Source organism: Ambystoma mexicanum, chromosome 9 (assembly GCF_040938575.1).
Source record: "Ambystoma mexicanum isolate Mex_15411 chromosome 9, UKY_AmexF1_1, whole genome shotgun sequence".
NCBI lineage: Eukaryota > Metazoa > Chordata > Amphibia > Caudata > Ambystomatidae > Ambystoma > Ambystoma mexicanum.
The window spans coordinates 890,813,801-890,841,716 of NC_090931.1; the positions used below are offsets into that span (position 1 = coordinate 890,813,801).

Consider the following 27,916-nt stretch of genomic DNA (forward strand, 5'->3'; position numbering starts at 1 on the left):
ATCCATCATAATCACTGATGACGTTTTATCCACAGCATCACAGACAGCGCTGTGGAGCCCCTACGAATAGAACTGACTGATCTAGAGCAGCTGATCAAAGAGCAACAGGACAAAATCTGTGCAGTGAAGGCCAACATCTTGAAGAACGAGGAGAAGATCCAGAAGATGGTGTTCAGCATCAGTGCCTCCTCCAGAACGTGAGGAGAAGAAGAGGGCGCTAGGGACTTTCTGTTCCATTAAACATCTCAAACTCTGCAAAAAACAGGAGAACAGAATATTATATGAAGCTCGAAGCCGTGCTGAATGTGACATGATTTTCTGAACGATGTGCGCACTTTTTTTGTCACTTTGAGGATAGAGGTAGAAGTGATGGGAGCACGTTTGCAGCATTCTAGTTGTCTTTGCTCTGGGAAAGGACAGTCATCTCTATGGGATGCTCTTAGAAACATACTGTCCTGATGTAGACCAATAAAGCTAATGCACTTTTCTCCAGCGTGGGATTCTTTTGATTTTTGGTAGCTTAGAATGTTCCCCGCTGTTATGGAGGACGCAAAACACATGTTTAAGGTTTTCAGCTAAAAATGTTCAGATCCACTTAAGTGAAAGTTTCCCAGAATTCTTTATAGTCTTTCCAGTTATATCACTTAAGTTTTACTCCATACATTGTCAGATCAGGGGACATGAACCTTGAGTTTTTTGACTTTTCTATTTTCTTCTCCATTTTAATTTCACAAAATTGAGTTCATGGAACAAATTAAAAATCTGTTTGTGCTGGACACAACATGCAGGCATAAAGGGACTTCTCTCTTGTTTCAAATGATGATACTTCAATATTGTTCTACTGTAGACACTCTGATATTTGGTCTATATCATCCCTATACTGTTTATTGATGCACTTACAAGTATTGTTTTCAAATCTTATATAATGCACACTTTTTCCATGTTTGCGTGTTGTGGTTTCTCTCTCGATGTTCTTATGCCACCAGTAAAACAGGAATGAACTGTCAAACGAGCGAGCAGACATCATAAATGTGATGTTAAGTAGTGATCTATAATATATAAACATTTAAAATCCACAGTGTTGCACAGTCATCATGGTTTATTGTGGTGGTAGAGAAAGTATCATTGGTGAATGGTGTGTCCAGGGATAATCTAGTAAATGTGAACGTTTCAAATCATCTGTCGGATCTGGCTTCACCATGTACTAACTAGATGGTCAATGACCTGTTCAACATAAAGTGGATTTTTTATATGTGTATTAGCCACCACTACAGCCTTCACATTTTTCATGTTTAATTTTCTGCTTGTATTTCAATTGTTTTGATTGTCTTCATTTATGATTCTCAGATGCTGTGACATATCTGAGAAAACAGAAATGTAAAAAAAGGAGTGTACATTATTAACGCCATTTTTATAATATTTCTGGACGTAATACATTTTAGCAAGTGCATCATTGGAATATATATGGTTGAGATAGACCACACCTCTGAAGGACTTCAGTAGATGGTTATTGAAGTACCCCCCTCAGAAACCAGAGAACAAAGTCCCATAAAACTTGACGAGTTGTGCCCGGCATGAATATATTTGTTGCAATTCTTTCCCTGATCCAAGATTAGGGCATGTATGCTTGACTCGAAAGATCAGGAAGTGTAGTTGGGTCACCACTGTTTCTTTATCAGCCCTTGTAATTATTTGTATGAGCACCCTCTTCTATTTTTCTGGATTGCTCGGTTTGTTCTGCCACATATAGTTTATTTTGTCTCTAGAGTCCTATCAGAGTGCTGCTTTTTGCTGTGAACTATTACCCTTCTTTCAGAAAATGTCTTCTGTTGAGGGACGATAACTGTTTGCAAAGTATATATATTTTTGTATCTACCATGTGACCTTTATTAAGATGAGGGACGATATATAGGAGCATGTTTGAGTGCTCTCAAGGAAAAGCAGAATTGTGATGGCCCTTCCCAACAATTACAGTATGAAAATAGTTGCCCAACATACTTTCACTTCAAGAGTGCCAAGATCTGTTCACCTCTACCTACAGCATAGGGACTGGGGCATCTTTCTGCTGTAAGAGCTTTATGGGCACAGAATATTGAACTTACATAACTGCCTTGAAGGCGGCAATATGAGTGTCTTCTTTTGTCCCACCTCTTATAGCTGTATGATGAAACAATCTCCTTCTGAGCTCTGGCACATCTGCCACTGAGACTACATCCAGTGAACATGTGCCTGATACATAGGGGTCAATCTTGCATCAAGAAGGCAGTACGAAACACAATGGGTAAGATCACAGATCTGCTTAGTGATTGCCTGTTAGTGGGCCGATATAAAACAGCTGCCCCGGGGGATGGAGGTATTGACAACCTGCCCTAGTTTCCCTGATGATCACCAAAGTAACTTATAAAGAGGATGACTGCTGCTAATTCCATGTCATCGTCCCTAGCGCAGGAGGATTCACCTCCCATTAGTCCCTTTCCACCAGATAACTTATTATACTTGCCTGGGTCTAGAGAACTGGACGTGAAAGATTGTTATGAAGACTTCTCTATGCCCTAGCACCCAATTCTTGCCATAGCTTTTGATATAGTTGAAGGGGTTCTGGATCATTTTATAGCTGTCTTGTTGACCTGACCCACCCTCCCCCTTTCCTAGTCAAATTTTTCCCAACCTGTCAAGTGAGGAGCTACAGTACACCGGAGCGGGATGAAGCAACATTTGGCACTAATTGTTTACATGTTCCTTCTATCGAAATGGTGAGAACCGGTTTCCTGATTAGCTGAGGTGGAAAGTAAGTGTCTCTAGTGCCTAGAGTTCAGGACTGCAAGGTGAATGTGGACTGGGTGTATATGACTGATTGGTTTAAATGATGGTTGGCAAGTTGATGGATTTCCTTCTACAAATAATTATATCCAGTTCAGAAGGGAAGCTAATTTAAACTCGCGTGATGACAGCATCCGTAGATGCTGGAGATAAAGCCATCAAAGGCCTACCCCATGGCGTTTCTCCCATGGATGTCCTGACTGAATTCGGAGGTGCAACACAGCTTAATTTAGAAAGTGATGCACCACTGTCAAGTATCTCTTTAAAGACTTCAAGCAAACAAGTGCGCTTAGTACCTTCTGGATTGTGATCCTGAGCCAGAGACAGTATTTGCAATAGGTTTGACCAAAATATTGTTGGACTTCTGGCAAGGCATCATCTTTAAATTAACACCAGACAGACGCCAGAAAACACGCGTCTTGGATGAGATACAGCTGCCACTGTTATTTTCAAACATACTTTTAAAACGGATTAACCTTTGTCCAATTCTTCATAATATTACTCCAGCCTTTGTCTTAACCTCTATTGTCTTAGCCAACTAACCTATATTTAAAATGTACATTTCTACTCTGCTAATTTCGACTAAGAGCCCTAAAACGTCCACGACCTCGACTTCATCAGGACAATTCATTTTCATTGATATCTACAAAACAACACAAAAATATAACTCATGACATGTATCCAACACTACTTCATCCGAAAGTTATTCAAATTCCCTGTTGAGTCTGGTCAACATTTTAGTACAGCATACCTAAAAACTGGCTTCACTTGCATAGGCTGTACACAATAGCCGCTGGAACCACAGACTACCTTTATATTCACTTCTGCCTATAGTGTTCGGGGGGGCTCTCAAATTTCTACCAATGAATGCATTTCTTTAATGCTCAAAATTGTCTTGTTGTTTTTTCATTTATTTGCTCAACTGGTTCTCTGCTTATGTTCTGTTCGGTTTGTTCTGGGAACACCATTTAAGCCATTTTCAATCAATCCATATACCAATCCCTGTTTTCGTTTCAAGAAAAACTCGTTCTTAAAAGATGTTACCTTACGTTCCCACCCGATTCACCTATTTTAGAACCTTTGATTCAGACTGTGTTAAACCATGTTGTTTTCTTTGTGTCCTACGTAAACACCGAGCAGCCAGAAGGCACGCTGTGTAAGAGGACAGCTATGAAATAGCCCACTGATAGACGATGGGGTGAATTACAACCTCCAAATAATCAGTCCATTTCTCACTGCTAAAAACTCGTATTAGAGAAAGGCTACACATGTTCTTTACCAGGTGGTTCTAGAGGCTTGTGCATCTAGTTAGACAAGTGGTTGTTGAAATTGGTGGTATTGAAGCAAAACCTTCCATGTTTGCTTGAATTGCAAGTGTTTTCTTTTGCTCACAGAGCTTGCTATACAAAAGGCCATTTAATCAGACAGTTTCGAGGCTACTTCCTCGGGATCAGAAAATAGTGTAGTAGATCCAAGGTATGTCTGACAGCGTCTCATTCTAAACTTTAAAAAGTATAACCAATTTGTCTCACCAGAGACCATGAAGATGTCAACTCGCTTTACATTGGGTCGTATAATTCTGCAAAGTTAACTTCTTAAACACCTTAGATTTTTAAAACACTACATTTCATATTCCAAAGTCAAAAGACACTCTGGAACTTTGCGATTTATTCTAGCAGGTGAACACTCACATGGCGAAATACATCAATTTAGTCTTTGACTTGCACCAAGAGGTTTCAAATGGTGTCTGACATTGGTAACCGCTCTATTGCAGAGACAGTCTTAAGGTATATTAACTCTTCCCAGCCAATCTTGCTTTCTCTTTGGCTCAGTCTGTCTGTCACTGTCCGTCTCTGGCTCTCCTTTCCTCTCACCGTTTTTGCCTGCCCCGGTCTCTCTTCTCCTGTGCATTCTCCTTAAGTATAAGGGTCTGTTTCCTGGTGAGAGAGCCACGATGATCTGTGCCTGACGTACACGCTGCTGTTTATTCCTGTCTTGTGTATTTCTTGTTGTGTTATATATGGGACTTGAACCATGGGGGAATGTGCTGTGGTGTACTGCACTGTCAATGCAAAATGCAGGCACGTACCTGTCTTTGTCCCCGCAGGTGTAGCATCTCACACAAGAAATGCAGTTGGGAATAGGTCTGCTTTCTATTCTAATTGGAATACATAAGTAAATGTGTGTTTCCTACTTCTCCTTCCACCACCCCTAGCAAGACCATTGACACAGGAAAGGCAGGAATGATTCCATGTATATTTAGGCAGAAGCCAAATGCAGTTAATGAGCTTTTAGGTGCCAGCTTTCATGCAAAGAATGCTAGTGCGGATGTGTTAGGCCAGATTTGCAATTTGTACGTCCAAACTGGCACCATCTATTGGTATTCAGCTGGTGGTGCCCCTTTTCTGTACCTACAAATGCCTTGCTGTAGAGCCACCCCTGGAAACATCTCGCACTTAAACTTCAGGTGGCAATTTGTGATTTCTTAGCCAAGATTTCATAAGTAGACTGAAGGCCCCTGTCGTCCTGCTCTGAGAAGAGACGTCTAATGTCGAATGCAGCCACAATGCAAGGAGACCTCTCACTCACCAATCGCCCCTTTAACCATCATTCACTTTTACTTTACTTTTAATTTATTTATAACGTGCATCCATAAGCCCGTAGGCGTGAGGGCGCAGACAAGACAAACAAAATGAAAAAGACAGCATATGTACTCCCAGTGAAAGACACTATCCATGGAAGAACACCCTCAAGAAGACCAAGTCACCCTACTAAGAGTAAGGACCCGGAGGCTACTTAGCGAAACAACCAGGTCTCGAGCTCCTTTTTGAACAGGCTAAGGGACAGAGAGCCTCTCAGCGGTGCCGGCAAGGCGTTCCATAGAACTGTGGCGGCACCGAAGAATGCTCCTCCCTAGGCCTTCTTGGTTTTACATCTGGACAGGAATAAGACATTTTGGTTGCGCGATCTCAAGCTTCTGTGATTGGGTTTTCCCATGATATAGTCTTGTAGATAGGTCGTCATAGTACCCATCCGGCACTTAAAAGTGATGACCAAAACCCTGAAGGTGATTCGGGTCTCCACCGGGAGCCAGTGAAGTGCACATCGTGACTCTGTTACATGGGCACGTGAGGCAAGACCTGTAACCACTCTCACAGCCCCGTATTGGACGACTTGAAGTCTATTAATGGTTGCTTTTCCTACTCCTGCCAATAGGCTACAACACTAATCAATTTTTCGCCTATTATCGCTCGTGCGATTGCTTCCGCAATATATGGTCTCAAATGAGCTAGAAGTTTAATGTAGTATGTTGCAGCTGCAACAGTGCATCATACATAGGATTTCATATTCAATGTCTGGTCCAGAACAGCGCCTAAGATTTTGACCTTTGGAAGTGTCGCGATTTTTACATCCCCCAGCTGGAAGTGTTTGTATGTTGGGTCCAGTTTGGCAAGAATGCCAGCTGAGCCCACCACCATGAGTTCGGTTTTGCCAGGATTGAGCGCCAGGTTATTCTGCATCATCCAGCTCTCAATGATAGTACATATTCTATTTATTCCTTTTCTTTACTTGTCAGGCCTTGTGTTTTGATGCAAGACCCAAACTCCTCATTAATGAAATGCAGCGACTGATCCTTGCTTTCTGATGGGATACTTCCTAGCCACAAAATGTAGGCATCATTCTGTATGCTCCTAGGTGAGGCGCCACTTAGGGATGCAGGTATGAATTTTTGTCTTCTTCAAAGAGACCACACGCATATTAAATCCAAGCAGTTCTTGTTTTTCTGGGAACAACTGACGCAAGGGCCACACGTGAATACGTGCCTCTTGCTTGATGGTGTAATTTTATTTGCTGCCTCTGTTCTTTGTTCCCCCTCTGCTCTCAGCATTCACTCGTAAAACTCCACAGAGCACACACGCAAAACAGCAACAGAGGTTTTCTCAGATGGTAGGTTTCATTTTCACTATTACCCCCAAATCCCCCAACTAGACCTTTCTGAGGTCCAGTTAATCAGTTGGTAGTCTGGATGAGACTTGAGGGACTATTTTAACAATCTTGTACCTCCGACCTATCACTTAACCACCATTCTCTCAGTTCTTATTCTGGTCGTATTTCTGACAGAACCCAGCACTTGGTGGCAGCCGTTTGATCGCATTTGGTGAAACTATTTCCCCATTTTTTGTGGCATTTTATTGAGGGGACACAGGTAAGGGTACCTTTCTTTTCCATTTTTAAGCTAGTGTGATGAGGCGCTGGGGGGCGGTGGGGGTGAGTCAGATTAGGAGGCCTATGCCCACAACAAAATGCCACGAAAATTTCGGCAAAATAACTGAGGTGAGCAACTATCCTAGATCCATTTCTGCCAGCTCTGGGACCTTATAGTTAGTCAGATGTTCTTGCCATTCTGCTGGTCCCCCTGGCTACTCCACTGATTCCACTCCCAGTGGCACATTACATGAACTTGGGGATGACTTTCAGATTCAGGTTTAGCTCTGCTCCCTTCACTAATCTTCAGAACCTCAAAAAAAGGCCCTTATCTTTCCCTTTCATGGGAAAGGAGCACTTTGTTGGCTAAGGTTTTGGCAGTCATGACACCTGAAATATGCTATGCTGTCTTACATACTTAGGCTGCCTTTATGCCTTCTAGGGCGCCCTCAGCGTTTTCTCTTACAAACAGGGTCTGATCCCTCAAAGAGCTTAGTCGCTTCTCTATACCAACTCTGCAGCCTATTCCTCCCAAACGAGTTGTAGATGGCCCATATTCCCCATATTTGGGATTGGTTCTTTGTGATAGACCTTGGAGATGCTCCCTTCCACATCTCCATCTGGACTGGACAGTGAGGAGGAGTTGTACAAAGGGTGCATTTCTAATGCAAGGTGTTAGCTTTCTGGTTGAGCACTAACCCTGCATCATTACAAAGATGGTTACAGCAGCGGCTGACTTTCATTAGCAGCCAGAGGTAGACCTCTAACCCTGGCTGGATGGCTACGCAAGGAAGGTGCTACTGGACCATCTGACGCACGTTATCCTTGGGTGCCCTGAGGGAGCTTTATATCATGTCAGCGTTCTAGAGCGCAAGGCCATCATCCTGGCCTTTAATGTCTTTCTGCTATAAAGGGGAGGATGGCGTTGGCTTTGAGAATACATAGCCACTGCACACTTGTGTGTGTATATATATGTGTGTGAATATATATATAATCACATATATATATATATATATCACACACTTGCATTAGTTATCTCCTTGCAGTGGAGATTTAGTATTTACTCTTATGCCCTTAATCACCTAATGTCAACTGTTGACGAGTCGTCAATACTCTGATGTATCATTTTATGTGGTTAACCAAGGCCTAACCACTCAGTCTTGCATCTCGCAAACATGATCAGTTATTTTTGCAGGCAGTAGTGCAAGCGTCAACCGTTTTTTTTCTCCTGGATTGGGATAGCAGGGGACCTGTTTCAATCGTGGATTAGTGCAATCATTTTGGATTAGAAGTGGCTGTTCATTTACAACTTCATCCTCTTTCTAACACAAACTGGTCGGGAAGTTGCGATCCTCGTAGCCGTGACAACCAGAATTACCATCCCCTTGTGCACCATAAAGAAGGGCACGGCACCAAGTTGGTGGGATAACCAAAGACTGCAGGTTTTCTATTAAATTAATATATAGTTAGTTTACCGACAATCCATACAATATAACAATCGGCATATTTATTTACATCCAATAATTGCTGATTGTCAGCACTGACACATTGTTCATTTACTTAAACTGTGGAGACAAAGCCTCGCTTATTACTCATTCTCCAAACCGCCCCATTATTTCATCAGATAGTGGGGGATGTTGGGTAATTTACTAATGGTGGCCGAAATTGATGGTTTCCTTCTGTGGACAGAATGGCAACAAATTGAGAGAAAAATATGCACCTGTCATTCCACCCTTGATGTGAAAGCAGTGGTTTGGGCCGTTTTAATATTTTTTCGAATGTTCACCTTGGACCTCTGCTTCAAGCAGTGAAGCCCAGGATGAGAGCATATGAATTTCGTTTTGCAACTGGGACTTGAGCAAAACACACTGAATCCCTTATTCTGAAAATTGATTGGTTTCCTTTATGTCCCACCTGTCTTAGTCTGAGAAACCAGGTGGATTTGAAAGGTCCTTTCTGGAAGTTATAAGGGATTGTCGAATCTCTGGGAAACTTCTATTTGTTTACCAATTGCTGCTGTTTTTCTTTATGTTGAAAAGCTTTAGTTCATTAATTTAGATATGTTAACAACCACTGACCTTCAGCTATAAACTATTATACATCATAGTTGTTACCATGGCCAAGAGAATCACTCTGACCGGCTCTCTTGTCTTGCCAGCTCCATACAGATGGTGGTCCCCTAGACACACATTTCAGTTTTGCCTAATGTTTGTCATTTGTCCATAGTAATAAGAACATTTGCCTTCCTTCTTTTTTCTAACCATACTTCTCATATATAGTGAACACTTATCTATGTAGATGTTTAAAGGGCTTTATGGGAGCTCATTATGCAAATGTTTGAAAAGCAAAACAAGTCCTGAATAGAAGTGTTAAGAAACATGGAATCCTCAAGAAGTGAACTGTTACGTAAACATTTAAGGAATACATTTAGACAGAAATCAGGCATACATTAAGGAACCTATGAATGGTTTGCACTTTTGCAAGTTTGCCATAGGGGGTTTGCCTCAGACATACTCTTTTTAAGCTCTGTGAAATTAAGCTATCCTTTCAAAATGTATACCCTTCAGAGAGTTTCTTTGCAGAAAGCATACATATTAATATCATACAGAATACGCAGACTTTGAAGCAAGCAATGTAAAAAAAGACACAACAACAGTAACACTTTTTAGCCACACAAACAATCAAGTTCATGTATTCGTACTACACAAAATGGTTGATTTGGGGTTTCATTTCGAAGTTCAATGCTTTGGTCATTGACATTGTAGAGCCCTGTGAACAACTTGTAAATATACAGTAATGAAACTGCACCGGAGAAGCCAATTGTTACTTTTCCGATTTCTCTCTCTCAAATTCAATTCGTAGCATAAACCGGTCATTTAAAGTCTTGGCAAGTAGGGGTCCAGGGATTGTCATGAAGTCCAACATTACATCCAAGACTATCGTTACGACACTTGTGACAGGACATACAGTTACCTGGCTCACAAGGTAAGGGCTGGCAGTAGGACTTATGGTGCCACTTGCACAAAGAAACATCTCTTTTGCATCGCTTGCAAGGTAGTCTTTATAGCGTATATCAGAAACTTTGAGTCAACAGTTCTTATGCCAGTGTTTGATGGTCAACTTGAAATAATAACATCCATTTAAGAGCTACCCAGGTTTTAGTTGGAAGGAAATTAAAGATATGTACCAAACCTTTATACTGTCACATCCCCAGAAGTTGCTGAATTTCATAACGGACCTTCCAGAAATCAATTGAAAGATGCCTTGACTAATGTCAATTATTCCCTAAGCAGTACCTGCAGGTTTGTCCTTGCATTCTACATCATCCGAAGTCGTCTTATTTGGTTTTGTACCTTGCACATGATCATCAGAAACTGCTTTTGGCACTGCATGGTCTACACAACTTTGACAGTCACGAGATTTTTTGTTTTCCCTATAGGTTGGTCTTTACAAACAGTAAAATGGAAAGACTTCTCTTGTTCATATAACTTCCAAGGTACTAATGCATACACCAGCGCATTGGCTGCCTTTGCAGTGTCATCAAACAGTTTCAGACTAGATCATAGCTTCCTTAGCGACAGTCAACATTTTTAGTCCATAATTAATTTTGGACAATTTTACCATCGTTTCAACAACCTTGGAAATTGTTATTAGCAGGACCAATATTTGTATGTATTTCAATATCAAAATGTTCTGTTTTTAGTGAAAGTCCTGTGACGCGCTCCAAGCTGATCATATAGAAATTCACCTCCGTTAGTCAATTCATTTTACAAGGCACTGCGGATTGATTGTCCTCGGACAATGTTCAACTGCTTGAAGAGCTTGACTGGCTTCTGTTTGAAGAAAAAAAACTGCCTTGAACTCACTAGATTCAGAGGACCTACTTTCACCGTCACTATTCGAACGTGGAGCATTAGCAAGGAACAGCATTGATGCTAAAACTGCTATTTCTGTAAAGGCTGCATCTATTATGTTCATCTTGTTTTTTTGGGTATGTTAGCAACATTTGAGTCTGGGTACTTGAAACACAGTTTAATTCGCTTGTTCACAGTAGGAGGTGCTTTTTCGAGGGGTATCTCACCTAGGCCATCTGCTCTGCTCTGCCATGTTTTGAAACCGACAGTAGACCTTTGGATTATACTTGAAACCCAGATGCAGTTCGAGTTTCTCAGGTTTTTATTGATGTCTGAAAGTAACATTCTCACCTGCTGTTCAATTGATGGTTTGGATTACTGATAAAGGCCTATCACAAAATACTGCATTGCTTCCTTCTTTAACAAATGCTGGGAGTAATGGTCATTGCCACACGCAGTAGGTTCAAATCGGTCAGAATTTCCATTTGTTCTTTTTCCCACATGGTCTGTTTTTTGTGTGTTCATTTTGCAGACGTGTTATCTATATTGCGAACACAAAACTATGCCTTATACTGTTATTTAAATATGGCCATTATGGCTGAGAGAGTAACAATTGGGAGAATATAGGTTTACGTTTACATCATTGATATTCATTACCTTGAGCAACAAAGCAGGCTTTGTTGCGTCTAGACATAAAAAGATGAAAATGAATCCAAACACTGATGAGTAAAAAGGTCATAAATGCTTAGCAAAAGGCCATGAGCTAAGTCAGCCCGGACATTTCTCTGTCTAAATCATTCCAGAGATAAGGAGCCTTTACTGCAAAAATGCGCTTCCGATTTCGTTTTGGATTTGGTAACCTTCCCCACATGATGTTCCTTTGGGTAATTTGCAAGATACGAGATATATCAGTAGGGTTGGGCCTTCTGCGTTCTTTGTGGCTTTTCTGAACGTTCACATCTCTTCTGTTTTTGGTATCTGGTAATATCCTTCATGACAGCTTAGCTATCCAGCTAACGAAGGACTTTTACCTAGAATCTTTACTCTTTTGCTGATGTTGCCTTCTTCACTAGATTGATGTATCTTGCAATGCTCAGTTGTGCTGTTGGGAGTAAATTTGAGTGAACTATCGAAATAGATGATGGAAAATAATCCAAAAAAGTGTTGTAGGTGTGGGCAATGTGGGATCAGGTCAAAGCAAGAAGAGAAATGAGTGGGCACCACTTGACAATAGATCAGCGAGTATCAATTTTCAAAAATCGTAAACCAAATGGTCGATTAGTTCAAATATTTCTTATCCTATTTTTCAAAAAGGAGCTGGCTGTGATGAACCTGAACGTTGTCATTCTTCAATCAACAATATATAATTTTTACTAACTAATTGAACTTGAAATTATTTTCGTCTACTTATAAACCCGGATTGGGTTCCTGTGAGAGCGGCTGTGTGACCTCGTATCTCACTTGGTCTTCTTCTGCTGGATCAGGTCAAAGCAACAGAATCTTATGATATGCCACAGATGGACACCCACAAAAGAGAACTTTGATAGAAATAATGTGCAATTACCAAACCACTTGATGAAGTATACAAACATGTGAATTTGAAACATAGGCCAAGCTGCAGTACTGTTATAGGAAAGTAATATTTTAAAAACCTTTAATTGAGATTTTATTTAGTCATTCACAAATTATGTAGCAGGTTGACCACTACCAAATTAAATACAATACCAACATCCAGCAAAGGAATGTATTGCAAGGGTGGGAAATGACAGACCTTTAGCAGCAACAAAACCTTTATAGGGTTGAAGAATAAAGAAAGGTAGAAGGGGGAATAAGACAGGGGGCTGTATAGATATGAGGAGATACAGAGGTGCTTAAAATAAAAGTGTTGGGTCAGAAGTGTCCTAGGTGGGCTGGAAGATGATGCATACTTAGTCATCTTCTCCAAGTGTCATCAAATATTTATGTTTTGTCCATGAATTAATTCAATGCAATTCTCTCGATTTTAGCCAGTTTTGACATTTCTTCTATCCGTAGTTCAACTCAGTGGTTTTTGGTTTTTCTAATTGTATAAAATATGCTCCTTTGTCACCGATTAGCCTCTGACTATCCATCATTTTAATTTTTATCCATGCAGAACATCACGGATGAGCTATCGAGCAATGTCACGTTCTTGTTTGGGGTAAAGTTCCTTTCCTTGACAAGAAACAGTCTTTCATTTTTAGACAGTCTATAAATATGTGTCAGCGATTAGCCTTGGGTTGGTTACAGCATCAGCAAGCATCACCGTCTAGTAGGGCTGGTCTTGCTACTTTTTTCTGGGACAAATCGCGACACAATAACATTTAAGCTGCGAGTATAGAACTTGTAAGTTAACACTTGTCTGGTGGACTCGGAATAGAACATTTTTTTTCATGAACAACAAACCTTTATTTTAAACCTTTCAACAAAGGCAATTCAAATAACATTTACTGCTGTTAAACTTTAAGCAATCTCATGGTAAAAGCCTGAAAACACGCATGCACCATGCTCCGATCTTTGGCTTAAAGCCAATAAATATTAAATACATAATACTATAACCCAACACGTCCATTCGCTGTTAATAGATGTCTGGGACACAGGGCAGCCATCAGTTTGCAACCCCACAGAGGAGTTGTCAAGCAACAGCACTTCCCTGATGCCGCTGGATTTCAACCTTTTCAATGTGCGGATGGAAGGGGTTATCTGGGTTGTTCTTCCAGGTGTGTAACACCAGGGCTCAGAAGGCCACAATGGCAAACGCTGCCACCTGCACGTAGACCAGGATCACCTTGCGTGTCAAGCTCTTCTCAACGTTGGCCTTTGTTGCGCCAACAGCTTTGCCCGAGACACAATGTAGTCATATTTGAACTTGATGGGACGCTCGGCCGTGCCTTTGATTGGCTTCCTTCGGGTAACACTTATTGTCAGGGAATACATTGAACCACAGCGGTCTCCGTGTTCCTTGCTCTGCAACACGTCGTCTGCCTGGAATCGATTCTGTTGGGTACAGAGGCAAGCCTTTGGGGGTGTTGCTTGGCATTGAGTCGGTCATGGTGTTCTTGTCAACCTTCAGGGCGTCCTTTACACTGTAGCCATTGTAACCAGCGTTCCCCGACATTTTCTGCCACGCCACTGCCAGGCTCTCTGAAGGTCTTTTCGCCAGCTTTACGCTGTAGCCATTGTAACCAGCGTTCCCCGACATTTTCTACTGCGCCCCCGCCAGGCTCTCTGAAGGTCTTTGCGCCCGCTTTACGCTGTAGCCATTGTAACCAGCGTTCCCCGACATTTTCTGCTGTGCCCCGCCAGGCTCTCTGAAGGTCTTTGCGCCAGCAGTAGTTTGTGTTTAGCCGCGGCAGGTTCCAAGTTCTCCTGCGGTCCCGGTCCCGCTGCAGGTGGCTCTGGGGACTAGGGGGGGACGGGCTGAGGGGGCTGGGGAGAGCTGGCACTCAGCGGGCAGATGTTGGCAGCCCTGGTGATCTTGCACCCCTTTCGAGACATGCTGCATTGTTGCAGAAGAGAACACTTTTCCCGTATTCTTCAAACTTAACCATATCCAGTACAATGCTTCTTTTAAGTAAGATTTAGATATCCCACATTAGCTTAGGTGTAGCAAACATCTTTAGTACTATGGGTGCGCGTGTAAGGCCATTGTTTACTTGCATCAAGCAAAAAAGAGAGATGAATGCTGGTGGGTGTGCATGCAGATTTATTAACGCAAGTTTAGCGGACAAAAAATTCAGTGATGCACAAAGGGTTGAGTACAGAGTGTCATTGAGTAAAGAGGAGGAAATGGTATAGGTTCTAGCACTGGAGGTGATGGGATAAGGACTGTCTGCAGCTCAGCAATAAGTCTTCAGTGAGTTAGTGAGTTATTTGTTGAAGAGCAGCGTCTTTTTTTCCTGAAGTGAAGGACGTACGGGACAGTCTTGTGTGCTTGGGTACTAGGAGTCTCAATGCATTGCAGTAGAAAGCCTGTTATTGACCAAGATAAGAGAACTTCTACTTTCTAATTTGAACTTTAATTTACTACCTCAGTCCTGCAGAGAGAATGGATTTCCCTTTTGTTAAAGCAGTACTGTTGCTAACAAATATAGCAGGTTTCCTTTCAAAAGACATGCAGCCACCAATGTCTAAAGCGCCTCTCCCATTATACCGCAAAATTCTTTACTTATCAGTAGAAGGTGCTATAGATTATGTGGCTTAGTGATCAGGAATTGGGGCATTTAAAATGTCCTTAGTGCACGTTGTCTTAATAAAGCCTTTGGTCCGTGCAGTGCAGGCATCACAATGATTGCAATCCACATGCATACAATTTCGCCCACACATACAACATAAGCATTTCTCATCCATCGTCGCACCTCTTCCTCAGTCACCCACCTGACTCACCAGCTATCATTCTTATCCCTAAAGTGCCAGACGGGTGTGACAGGGTGGAGAAAAAAAATGAAGAATGATAAGAGAAGTGTATGGAAGAGTAATTAGCCCATACAATGTACACGCGTGGTGACCATTTTAGGAAATGTGGATGTTTCCTCACAACAGTCCTTACTCACTCCAGTTATCCTCCTCACTCACTGGTCTCAGGTCATATTCCTCATTGCTCCTTCTCACAGTTCATCCTCCCCACTGACCTAAACAAAGGTGTGAGGAGGAGAAATGACTGTGTCCTGAAAATGGACATTATCACTTTCAATTTTTAGATCTCCTGCTTTCTCCTCATCTTACTCTTCAGTCATCCTCACTTATCAGCCTTCATTCTTATTTGTAATGTCTCACTCTTCCTTGGCAATGGAAGCGGGGCTCCGATTGGAGCCTCACTTCCATTTCCATGGAGACCATATTAGGTTTGTATTTCTTTGCAAAAATGGGCTGCACGTTCATAGTAACCTTTTTCAAAGAAATAAATGCCTATCAAAACTCCAGGACGTAAACATGGGGTGCCAATATCCATAATGACAAGTTCATCTGGCCATACTGGGTGGTAACGGCCTGCAGCCCGAGCTAATGGGGCTGAGCAAAAGCTTAAATACAAGATAAAGTAATGGGGCACAGTGTCAAGGAATAAGAGTAAAAATCTTAAGCCTGTAGTTCCAAAGTCTGCCTGATTGGCAGCCATTTAAGACACTGGAAATCCGAGCATTGTAAATTGTCCAGTGCTTACTGTTCAGACATATGGGGGTGGCTGGATCTTCTTTAAGGGGAGCAGGGGAATTTTGATTTGGAATGTTCCATTTATAGGCACATGGGTTAAAGTATGTATTTTAAATTATAGGCACTAATGTGTTCTGATTTACTGGGTGTAGTGAGGTCACTGTGTTTGCAAAACAGATGTTTTATGAGTGGCCATAATGGCATTTGATATTCTGAATTGATCTGCACACCCCAGATTTTTTGCAAGACTTTGTGATCGTCACCAAATATCAGAATGTATCGGGCATTTTACTTTTCTTTTGTGTCAAGTGGTTTATAAAATTGATGTGATCACATTTTGATCTGCAGAGCGCACACGTTGTGAAATTTTCCACAGGAGGAATGTAATCTTGTGCAATGTATCATTATTTGCTTGTCTGCCTGTGTGAGGTTTCATTCAATGTATGTTGTTTGTATGAATATTATTTTTTTAAAACGACCCTATTGGGCACCATGAATGTTTCTTAGAAAATTGTTTTCTTGTTGTGTTGTGTTTTTTTCAATAAAAGAATCTTAATTTCAGGATTTAAAGCTGGTGTTAGTGATTGAGTCCAGACCTTTCACGTGCATGATCCATGTGCGGGGTGCATACTCCCCAATACAGCGACTGAGCTGCTAGAGATAAGCCTGCAACTTTTTGGTGAATGAATGCAACGGTTAGAGAAAAGGTTTTGGTAGGGAGAATAAAATTAAAAGTAAAGTGTTAAGTGAACGTTCATATGACTGTCACGTTATAAACATGGAAACGAACTATGTGACATAAGTTCACACAGTCTGCCATTTTTCTGCCTCTTCTTTGCATACAGATCTTGCCTGGTGCCTTCACTTAGCCAAACTTGTTTTTTTTTGCTCCAATGTGGCTTCTGGGATTCACTGACAGTGTTCAGCAACCCTTTCAGTTTAAAGCTATTTTACAATATGGTTCCTGAGCCACCCTTCTCCCCTCTGGCCTATATTATCTTCTATTTTAGGAGCACTGCATATATCTATGTAACTATCTCCTCTAAGTGTTCAGTGTGTTGTGCGACAGGGTCAGTAGCCTGACGGTATCAAAAAGCTATGATATGATATGATATGGCATTTGTAACGTGCCTATACACAAGTGTTTCAAGGCGCGACGAGGCAGGGAGGGTGGAACAAGGGGAAGACCGACAACGATCCTAATAGGCCAGGTGTCATTCAGATCACAAAAGTGCAGGGGTAGGGGGAAGGGAGAAAGTGCAAGGGGAAGGGGAGGGGGGGAAGTGCAGTACAAGGTAAGAAGAATAAAATCAATAAATAAATAAAGAGGGCCAGCTGGTGGCAAGTGCAAGGTAAGTGCAGACAAGTGCTGGGAAGGGGGGGCTGTAGGGATACAGAGACAGTCCCGCAGTGCAGAGGTTGCCAGGGAGGCAGTGCAAGTGGAGAGTGGTTGGGCCCAGGACCGGGGTCGGTGAGAGTGGCCCAGTTGCAAATTCAGTGCAGTTTCAGCGAAGAATTAGCAGGGGAGAGGGAGAGAGAAAACAGAAGCAAAGAGGAAGGTTTTGAGGTGCGTCCGGAACCGGAGATGGTTCTCCTCAAGTTTCAGGGAGGCAGGAAGGCTGTTCCAGAGGGAGGCCCCTGCCGCAGAGAGAGATCTACCCCCACAGCACGTAGCTTCGAGAAGCGGCTGACCCTGAGGGAGTTGGAGACAGATGAGCCAAGGGCTCGGGAAGGAAGATATTTAGGAAGAGAGAGTTGAAGGAATTTAGGCCCCAGGCCCCAGAAGGCCTTGTGGACAATGCAGAGGGTTTTAAACTTTATCCTCACAGCCACTGGGAGCCAGTGTAGAGATTTCAGTCCTGGAGAGATACAGTCCCTGGGCTTGAGGCCAAGGACCAGTCTCGCAGCTCTGTTATGGTTGAGTTGCAGAGGGCGGAGAGTGGAGGCAGGCAGATTAAGATAGAGGCTGTTACAGTAGTCCAGCTTTGAGAGAACCAGGGCTCGGGAGACAGTGAGCTTCTGGGGGAAGGAGAGGAAGGGAAGAATACCTCTGAGGAGGTGCAGTTGGTAGTGTGATTTTTTTTTTAGTGACGTCAGATATATGAGGAGAGAAGGAGAGTGTGGAGTCGAAGATAGCCCCATGGTTTTTTGCCTTGCAGGTAGGAGCAGGAAGAGGGCCAAGAGAGGCTGGCCAGAGAGCCGGCCTCGATGGGGACGCCTCTCAGCCTGGCGTGGAAGGCCCATCAGGGTTGAAACCAGAGGCAGTCCTACCCCAGCGGGGGAAGGTGGCAGTTCGGAAGGCCCCAGTCCCTGCTCCTTCCCAATGATCTCAGGGCTACGGTACCACTCTCGATCACCCTATACCTCTGTTTCCCGATGCTGGCAAACCTTTGTTTTTTTTTTAGTTTTTTTTTTATAGAGAACTACAGGTACCAGCAGATCCAGTGGTAGATCTGAGAGAGAGAACAGCCCACCATAGCCACTCAAGGGATACCTAGAGTCTGTGCATCCCAGACAGCAGCTTAAAGACAGGGAAACGCTGTGCAACAAGAAAGATACCAAACAGAATGTCAGTGTGTGTGCGGAATACCCCATCTTCTCCCCACAGCAACCACGCTCACCTGCACAAGAGCCACAGAGTGGCATTTTGAAAGTCTGTTAGACGCGTAAACCAAAATCACTGCTTAACATTAACAGAGCCACGTAGCGGCTCTTTAACAGAGACTGCCACATTAAGGACTTGAAAGGTCACACAGACTGGAACTCTGATGCAGTGGGCTGCTATTCACGATCTGCAGCGCAAATCCACAAGAGAAAGGTGGGCGTATCTGTACTCTGATGTTTGTAACATCTCCTGGGCACGGAAGGCAGTGAATGATTCACCCAGGGTACCAGTCAGGGAGAACAAATGGATGCAGAAGGGTAGGATGTTAGGGACAACAAGGTGACATGGATCCTCCCGTCCAATGGAGGTCAGAGGAGGAGTAGGAGGGGACAGCAGACCTAGAGACCACAAGGAGGAAGGATGGTGGAAAGGACCATGCAGAAGGTTTGTAGCAAAGGTGACTTATAGGCTGATGAGAGAAAGTGGTACTGTGTTGTGAGGGTATGTGTAAGGTGTGGGTGTGAAATGGTGGTAGGAGAACAGGGAGTGAATAGTGACTGAGGGAGTGAAAGAAGGGCGATTGAGAAGAAGGTGGAGTGGTGCTAGGAGTGGTGGAGTAATAGTGTGGAGGTGGGTGTAGTAGAAGGCAAAGTAGTAGTGGTGTGGAGGTGAAAGTAATTGGAGCAGAGTAATGGTGTGGAGGTGGGAGCAGTAGTCCTATAATAAGGCAGAGTAGTAGAAAATAAGATCGGCTAGTGGAGGTAGAGCCTAGCGAGGGGGAAATCAGATGGGGGATAAGAATAGCAGCTTTTTGAGAGAAAGGGAAGAATCATTGGAGTGACGGGTAGTAGATAGAAGAAAGGCAGGGGGGAGAGTAGTGAAGCAGGGTGAGCAGAGCAATAGAGAAATGAATAGAATGACGTGGGAGATCAGGCAAGTGCCAAAGAATGATTGGCGGGTTGCCGGATAGATTTCATCAAGATTGTTTGTTGAGTAAGTTGAGATAGATAAGGCATTTGCCTTTTGGGCCGTCACCTACAGATGGATAGCTTTTTGATAGTAGGGTTTTCTGATCACCGGGACCAGTGTGGGATCGAGCGAAGTCAGGGTAAGGATGGGATTGCCTAAGGAGAGAGAAATCTGCAGGGTTGGACAACACTCCAACCAACGTCAACCTTCTGGAGCATAGCTCCCTGAAGAACCACAGACACTTCCTTGAGCAAACATGACCGGCCCGAGAGAGAGCCAGTTGGTGGAAGTTAGCCCAAAGCAGAGGAAGCTGATTTCTAATAGATGGCATCCTCTCACAGATTCCTCATCTTCAGATATATCTTGACGGCACAGTAGGGATCTGAAAACTTTTGTACCCTAGCCGGGTATATCGTGCCAATCACTGTCGACTCGTCCACAGATCCACCATTCTACTCCAGAAGTGACAATGCCACTGGTACAAAAGGAGGCACTGTGACCGCAGGGTCCTTTTTTCCACGTGCTCCGCATGCAGCTTCAGAACACTTCTCTCCCTCAGAGAAATTGCCCCTGCAACATAATGTCAGCCTTGAATGTTTCAGGATTCAAGCACTGCAGGCGTACTGTTTGAAGCTGTCCATCACGATCCCCCATATTATTTGCATATGGTGTCTGGGGACGGGGCATGACACCTCAGACTGCAGATCCTGTCAGTCAATGAACCCAAAGGTACTCAGAAAACATGTATTCAAACTGTTGGTAGGCCGCCCCATGAAATCACATGAAACCCCCTCCAGACGCAGATCAGATGAAGGAAGGGTGTTGAAGCATTTTGACACCCGAAGAAGACCCATCCGTTGAAAAAGAAGAGCGCCGTAGTGCTTACAAAATGCACCACAAGTGATCCCACTCAAAGTGAGACACTTGTCTTTATACAAAAATAAAAGAAAATCCTGATCCCAGAGGTGCGAGAGTGATGACTCTTTGCGCTCTCTGAAACAGATAACTTGTTTGAACCTTCAATAACCAGGGAATGGAAAAGATTCCGAAAACAGATGCTCAAAATATTTTTTGAAGTGTCGACGACGGGTGCCCAGTCCTCTGCCTTGATAAAGTACTCACTGTGTCTAGTCAAGCCAGCAGAACTCCTTGAGAGTGGCAGCCATACACCTCTGGGTTCAGACCCTGTCCCAGAAAAAAAAGATAGTGCTCAAGACCCAAATGCCAAAACCAGCAGAGGACCTGACACATCAGGGATTTCTGTCCTGAAAAGAGGCAGTTTGGATTTTCCTTCCCTGCCGTTGGACTCAAACCAATAAGCGCTGACTCAAACCAATAAGCGCTGATCTCGAGTGCAAGATATTTCCAGACTATGCAGGTGATGTATGTTGAGGCAGGTGACCGATACTTTTGGGTCTTGAACCTTTGGGACAAGTGATAGACCAGAGTGACCCAATATCCCTTGATTTGAATGATCCCATTTTTGGGGAACTGGTTCTGGTTGTCTTAGCTTCAGATTTCAGGGATGCAAGCTGCCTCGACACATCTCTCTACCCCAAGATCGCAGAAACCTCTCCTTACAAGCAACCTTATTCTCGGGTCACAGTTCAAAAGCTAGTAGATTCCTTGGGACTCTGGGCCCCATCCAGGCAAATACAGCAATACAAGTTAACAGATTATCCTCGACAGAGGACCTCAAAAGGAAGTCACTCTTCCCTTCAACCTGGCGGGTGCCATGCTCTGTACCAAAGCTGAACAAAGATCTGGGGATGCAGCGAAGGAGGGAGGCAGAAGGGAAGAGAGGGGGAGAACAATAATACACCTGATTAGAGAGTTTTCACCCTTGCTGTTCCAGCAGCTGTTGGGAATGTGAAAAAAGGAGTGGAACTGAGGTCACTTGTCAGATGGCTGGACTCTTTATGAAGAGGGTATTCTTGATAGATTGGGGAATGTAGGACTTGTAGGAAAGGGTGAGTGTGTGTGACAGGCCAGTAGCAACATGGGTTTGCTCTCCCAGGATTTTGGGGAGGGGATCGGAGAGTCTGTCACCTGACCACCTCCCTGTTTTCAGATCCTGGTCTACGGGACGCGGTATCCCTTTGTTTCTAAGAAGTACATTTCTTTGTTGTAATTTACTTTGTGTGCATAGTTTCAAAATACTTTGACTTTGTATGTGTATTTGTAGGGCAATGGGTAAAAGGGGGTGTGTAGGGGTGGTAGTTAAGGTGAAGGGGAACTGGGGGGACCGGCCAAAAAATACCCATCCAGTAAATTACAACAAAGTCATTTGTTGCTTTGAAATGACATGGATCCTGGGACACTCACTGCTTGCTTTCCTCTGTTGCACACTCCCTGACCCGGTATGGTTGCACTGTTTCATACCTCCTCCCACCTTCTGAATTCTGCCCTGGACAGACAATAGTCTGGTGGGACCTCTCTGGTCTCTCTGACTAGTAGGGGTACCTTGTCTCCTCCAACCCCATCATGAATATTAGCTGTACCTCCCTCTCCAACTTCCCTCTGCCCTTTCCACAGATTATAGCTTTTCTTTCTCGAAACCCCTCACCAGTTGCACTTCAGATAACCCTTCTCCTCCATCCTCTGCAACAACTTTCTCTTCAGATGTTCTCCCTCCTCCTCTCAATGACCTGCCAAATGTGTCTCCCCTTCTAGCTGGTATCCACCTCCTCGCAGCAATCCTCCCACAGCAGGTGCGCTCCCTCCTCTTCCAAACAAATGTTGCTCCCAATGGTGATCGTCTTCCAGACAAATCTCGCTCTTACTGAAATTGACCTTTCTCCTCAAAATAATTCTCTCCCTCCAGATGACAATTGCAGTCGTTCAAGTATGTCTTTTTCTTCCAACTGCCTTGACTTTTTCCCTGAAACCTCCAACTCTCTCCTCCAGTTCTCCCAAGAAACCTCTAGCTCATCTATCTCCTCCAAGCACATTCCTACTGGTCTTCCTTGAGCACCCCATCCTGCCAGACTGAACTGGCAGCTTTTAATAGTGTTGACTCTCCCTGACTCTGTTATCCTTGGGTATATGGATTACACCAGTGTACTGTGAGTGGTGCTGCTTTGTGAATGGGCCTGGATGTTGGGGCCATGTGGGTTGGCCTATGTTTACATTAAGATCTGCTGCCATCTTGGATTCCAGGACTTCCTGGGACACATGCGGGTTCTCCTCCCCCTTGTGGTGTTTAAGGGTAGCCCCAAGACAAAAGGAAACTTTGTTTGGCTGACCAGGGTCTAAAAATGCAGAAATACTCTCCGGGAATTTGAAAGCACATTTTAACTGAAAGGCCAGCATAGAACTGTCAACACTGCTAAATACACCAACAGTGTTGTCAGAAACAGGAAAACTAAAATTAAGTGTGCCATGTGTGTGCATGACAAAGTAATTAAATCGGAGGCCTACCTTTCACTACATTATGAAAAATGAAAGGCACTTTTCACAAAAAGAACGGCTTGGAAAAATAAAGTCTGGGATTGAAAGGAACCCTTTACTAGAGAAAATCCAGTGCATGTGACAGATTAACATAAAGGCTAATTTAAAGATGAACATTGATGGCATGGCACAGGAGAATTCTGCATATGATTTGAGGTCCAGTATTCAAGCAAGCCTCATGTGTAAACAACATTGCAACCTTCAAAAACGCCAATTTCCTATGCATAAAGAAACACTGGGTTTAGCCCATAAGACATTTTTCTCAGGAGATTCGCAGGCCCAGCATTGATCAGTCTTCCCCTCCTGCGCCCCCCCCCCGCAATCAGAGGCAAGACTAAACGCTCTGCTCAGCTTTCCATCTGAACGTCAATCTCTTTGAAGCCACAGGAGTGACCAGGAAGGAATTTATGTGGTTGTGGTGCTAAAGAATTTAGTAAATAAAGGCCACCCTTAATGGGCTATACTCTGAATAATCCTTGAAAATAAAATCCACATTTCTGTTCCCTCTCCCTGAGGACATTTGAGAAACAGGCGGTGTTACATGAGCGAGTGGGTGGAGTTGTCTTCATCTCCATCAGGAGATGAGCAGACCAATTGGCGAGCCTTTGACTTGGCAAGAATAATAATTTAGAATTTATATAATAATTTAGCATTTATGTAGTGCTACAAACCCTCAGGCATCTGAGCGCTGCTTATTACTACCCACAGTGTGTGGTGCTCATTTATTGACCTCAGAAGGATGAAAGGCTGTGTTTGGCCATGCCAGGATTCAAACCTGCGCCAACAGGCTCTGCACGGATGTCAAAGCGAGCGCTCTACTCGCTGTGGTATTGGACCGGCTAGAGCGTTAATGGATTTATACCAGCATCTGTCAACAAAAAGAAACAGATGGCTGGACCCACATCTAAATCGAGAAACAAAATGTGCTGTTTGATTGGAACTAATAATATGTAAATAATTAATAGCATGCCATAGGTTCAGATGGACAATCTTATTTTGATTATCATCTCTGGAACCATAAGGCGTACAGAAATCCTCCAAATACTTTTGAAAAGATCAGGGAAAGCCCTATCAGCTCTCCCTGAGCTGAGGACATATGACAGACAACAGAGTGTTACATGAGCGAGTGGGTGGAGTTGTCTTCATCTGCATCAGGAGATGAGCAGACCCATGGGCCAGCCTTTGACTTGGCAAGAATAATAATAATTTAGCATTTATATAGCGCTACGAACCCTCAGGCATCTGAGCGCTGCTTATTATTACCCACAGTGTGTGGTGCTCATTTATTGACCTCAGAAGGATGAAAGGCTGAGTTTGGCCCTGCTGGGATTCAAACCTGCGCCAGCAGGCTCGGCACAGATGTCAAAGCGAGCACTGTACTCGCTGTGGTATGGGACCAGCTAGAATGTTAATGGATTTATACCAGCCTGGGTCAACAAGAAGACACAGCTGGCTGGACCCACATCTAAATGAGAAACAAAATGTGCTGTGTGATTGGATCTAATAATATGTAAATAATTAATAGAATGCCATCGGTTCAGATGGACATTCATATTTAGTTGATTATCTTTGGAACCATAAGGTGCACAGAACCCATTCAAATAGTTCTGAAAAGATCATGAAAAGCCCCATCCAATGATCCAACTAGCATACATATTCAACCTTGAGTTACAACCTGAAATGTTATTAAGAAGCAGAGATTTTGGGAGGTAGAAGCTTGGTGAATTATGTAACTATGGAAAATGTTATGACACTGACTTTTATAATTTGTGGGTAATTCACAAACAACTGCAGTTTGAGCCTGCAACCTTGTGCCGTCACAGGACTCGTTTCATTAAGTCTGCCATGATGGGAAGTCAAATATATATTTATTGTTAAGTTTATTTAGAATTTTGAGAAAGTTGTCACACTGTAGTTTTTAAGTCAAAACTGAAATGTGTGAAAATGCTATTCAAGATGGGTGGAGTCTTGCATTCACTGGGATGATTCTTATAACTTCCGGAACTAATGGTTGCAATGGGAGTCACAAAAGAGGTCCAATCCAAATCAAGAGCAATTAAGCTGGCACCTGATAATCTAAACATTTGTGGGAAAGATTCAGATTTTATAAGAGGACACATAATGGAAATCAGGGATAGTTGTCTGATGGCATCTGAGTGGGACTACTGCAAAGTTGCTGGAAAAATATAATTGCCTGGGAGACAGGAATTGGAGTAAACAAAGACAGAAGCTCAAATTCATGCAAGGATAGTCAAATCCAGGGAATGGATACTGGAGGCCACCCATGACTGTGATAGGGGTCTGACCAGATACCTGTCCTTTCCCTCTGAGATGAACCTTGAGGTGGTATTGTTTTCCCTCAGCACGAAACCAAGAGCGATTCTATGCAAGTAACCTGTCAAATTAGACCTAGGCCCTGATTATGAGGTTGCCGGTAGAACCGGCAGCCTACTGGCAACCTCAGCTTACCATTTCCGCTGCCTGATATCCCGGTAATACCGGGATATTACGGGAGGTGGTGTGCCATATGACTCCATGGGAATGGTGACACTGAAGCACTGGCACTGTTAGTAGCGCTGCTGGTGCTTCAGTGAATTATCTGCTGGTAGGGGCATGAACTACCGGCCGGTCTGCCATGCCAGAGTTCACAGCCTCTAACGGCAGACTTGGGGTGACCCGGTCTGGAAAAGGTGGTAACCGTTGTTGGTTTTGTTGAAATTCAACATCAACATTGCTTCCAGTGTTGATACAAATATAGTCAGTTAAAGTAATTGGGCACTCCTATTTCTCATTGCCAACCCCAAAATTCCCTAAAGGGAAAGGGGTACTTGTCAAAATGAAATTCCTAACTGTTCACTATTCATCAGACCCTGCTTTAAAGCAGAGGGGTGCTGAATGTAAACTGAATATCTGGGTTGTTGTGCTGGGGCAGAAAAGTGTCTTGCCAAATTAAATAAAGTGAAGTCCCTGATTGAAAAACATCCTCTCTACTGAGAGCGGGAAAGTAACTTATGGTAGAAGAGAGATTCTTCATTGCATTCTGGTGAAGGAAGAATGGAGATATATATATTTTTTTTATTTTTTATTTTTTTTCTTGTTTTTAAAATGTTGTTGTGCTCCAACACCGCTAGTATTTCCAAGTGCGCAGGGAGATTAAAAATACAGTGCTGTATGTGTGAAATTGCTTTTGCAAATAGAAAAGTGTTGCAGATCATTGAAATTAAACTTCATGTATAGTGCTAAGCGTATGATCTGGTCATGTTTCAAAGTGCTACATGTTATTAAAAGTGAACCCCATGCAAAGTATTTTGACTGGTCAAGTTGTGGGGTTAAAGAGTCTGTGATCTGTGTTATCCTAAACCAACTAGTGTTTTCAATTGGTGTGAAAAGGGAATTGTTAGGAAATAAAATCATTTGGGCCACAGAGTGAGGTGGCCTGATTTGTGATGATGTGTAAATATTCTTGGCTTACCTACTGCTAAAGGGTGAGGGTTCTACGTGGTTCTATATGAATCACAGACATGGCTAGATTGAACAAAAAAGGAATTTTGCTGTGGTGCTTTTGATTGGGGAGGGGGAAGAACTCCCTGTATTGATGGTTGCTGCATAAATATCTCCAACACCCTACACTTCTGCTTCCCTTGCCTACTTCAACCTTGTACTCTGACTTCTCTCAGTGTAAATCTAAAATCATAATATGCTCCTGTAAGCCAGTGAAACTGTCTGCGGTAGTTGTACATCATTTGTTACTGGGAATTTGCAACTTTGTTATCCCAGCTACTCTAACAGGAGCAGGAGACTAGGGTGTATTTGCTTTCTTTTTTCACGTACGCTAGTCCACTTCCTTCAGATTGTTTGTGTGGAACTTTGTATGAGAGAGAGAGAGAGAGAGAGAGAGAGAGAGAGAGAGAGAGAGAGAGAGAGAGAGAGAGAGAGAGAGAGAGAGAGAGAGAGAGAGAGAGAGAGAGAGAGAGAGAGAGAGAGAGAGAGAGAGAGAGAGAGAGAGAGAGAGAGAGAGAGAGAGAGAGAGAGAGAGAGAGAGAGAGAGAGAGAGAGAGAGAGAGAGAGAGAGAGAGAGAGAGAGAGAGAAAAAGAGAAAGAGAAAAAGAGAGAGAGAGAAAAAAAGAGAAAGAGAAAGAGAAAGAGAAAGAGAAAGAGAAAGAGAAAGAGAAAGAGAAAGAGAAAGAGAAAGAGAAAGAAAGAAAGAGAAAGAAAGAAAGAAAGAAAGAAAGAAAGAAAGAAAATTTCCTTTTTGGGGGATGGCTTAATTTCCTCTGTTGGGCCTAGCTCAGGAGTGGGAATGGCTCTCTGAGTGTCAAACCTATTTTTAAATAATCACCATCTTTAAGGGGTTGTAACTTCCCCTTCGGTTGTCATTGGTGTTTGTGGGGGTGGTGGGTGTGTAAATGCTGCTCTGCCTCAGTTCAGCCTTTCAGCATCCCAGTATCGGTCCCCAAGGATAGGCAGGAGATTTTGTCCATATCGATCTATTGTTCTACAATTCTTTGACTGGGAGAAAACTCTTCGGACTCCAGTGCTGCGAGTATTACTTATGAAAGACGTACTCACTCTTCAACACAATCCTTCCTTATAAGTAACTTCTCCTCTTTTTGTCTATCTTTTGTGGATGGGCATATGTTCTCTGTGATGTTTTAGTGTGCATTATATTCTAAACCAGCATATACAACCATCTATGGAGGCCAAGGCATCACTTTGGGAAGTTTGAAAAAAAGTGATCGCACTTTCACCTATGTATGCTGCTTCAATTATATTTTTAAGGTGCCTAATGAAGTAATTAAATACCCTAGCAGTTCTTTCAAAGACCCTACACTCATCACTATTG

General features: G+C 43.1%; 1 protein-coding gene across 4 annotated transcripts in view; it reads left to right on the forward strand.

The window, feature by feature from the left end:
* Positions 1-16,619, forward strand: part of TRAF3IP1 (TRAF3 interacting protein 1) — a 1,297,461-nt gene extending 1,280,842 nt beyond the window's left edge. For all 4 annotated transcript variants that reach the window (XM_069616014.1, XM_069616012.1, XM_069616015.1 and 1 more), the window contains one exon: positions 36-16,619. In XM_069616014.1, coding sequence (XP_069472115.1) covers positions 36-201 — 166 coding nt within the window. In that variant the 3' untranslated portion in view covers positions 202-16,619. The remainder of the gene's footprint in view (positions 1-35) is intronic.
* Positions 16,620-27,916: the final 11,297 nt, after the last annotated feature.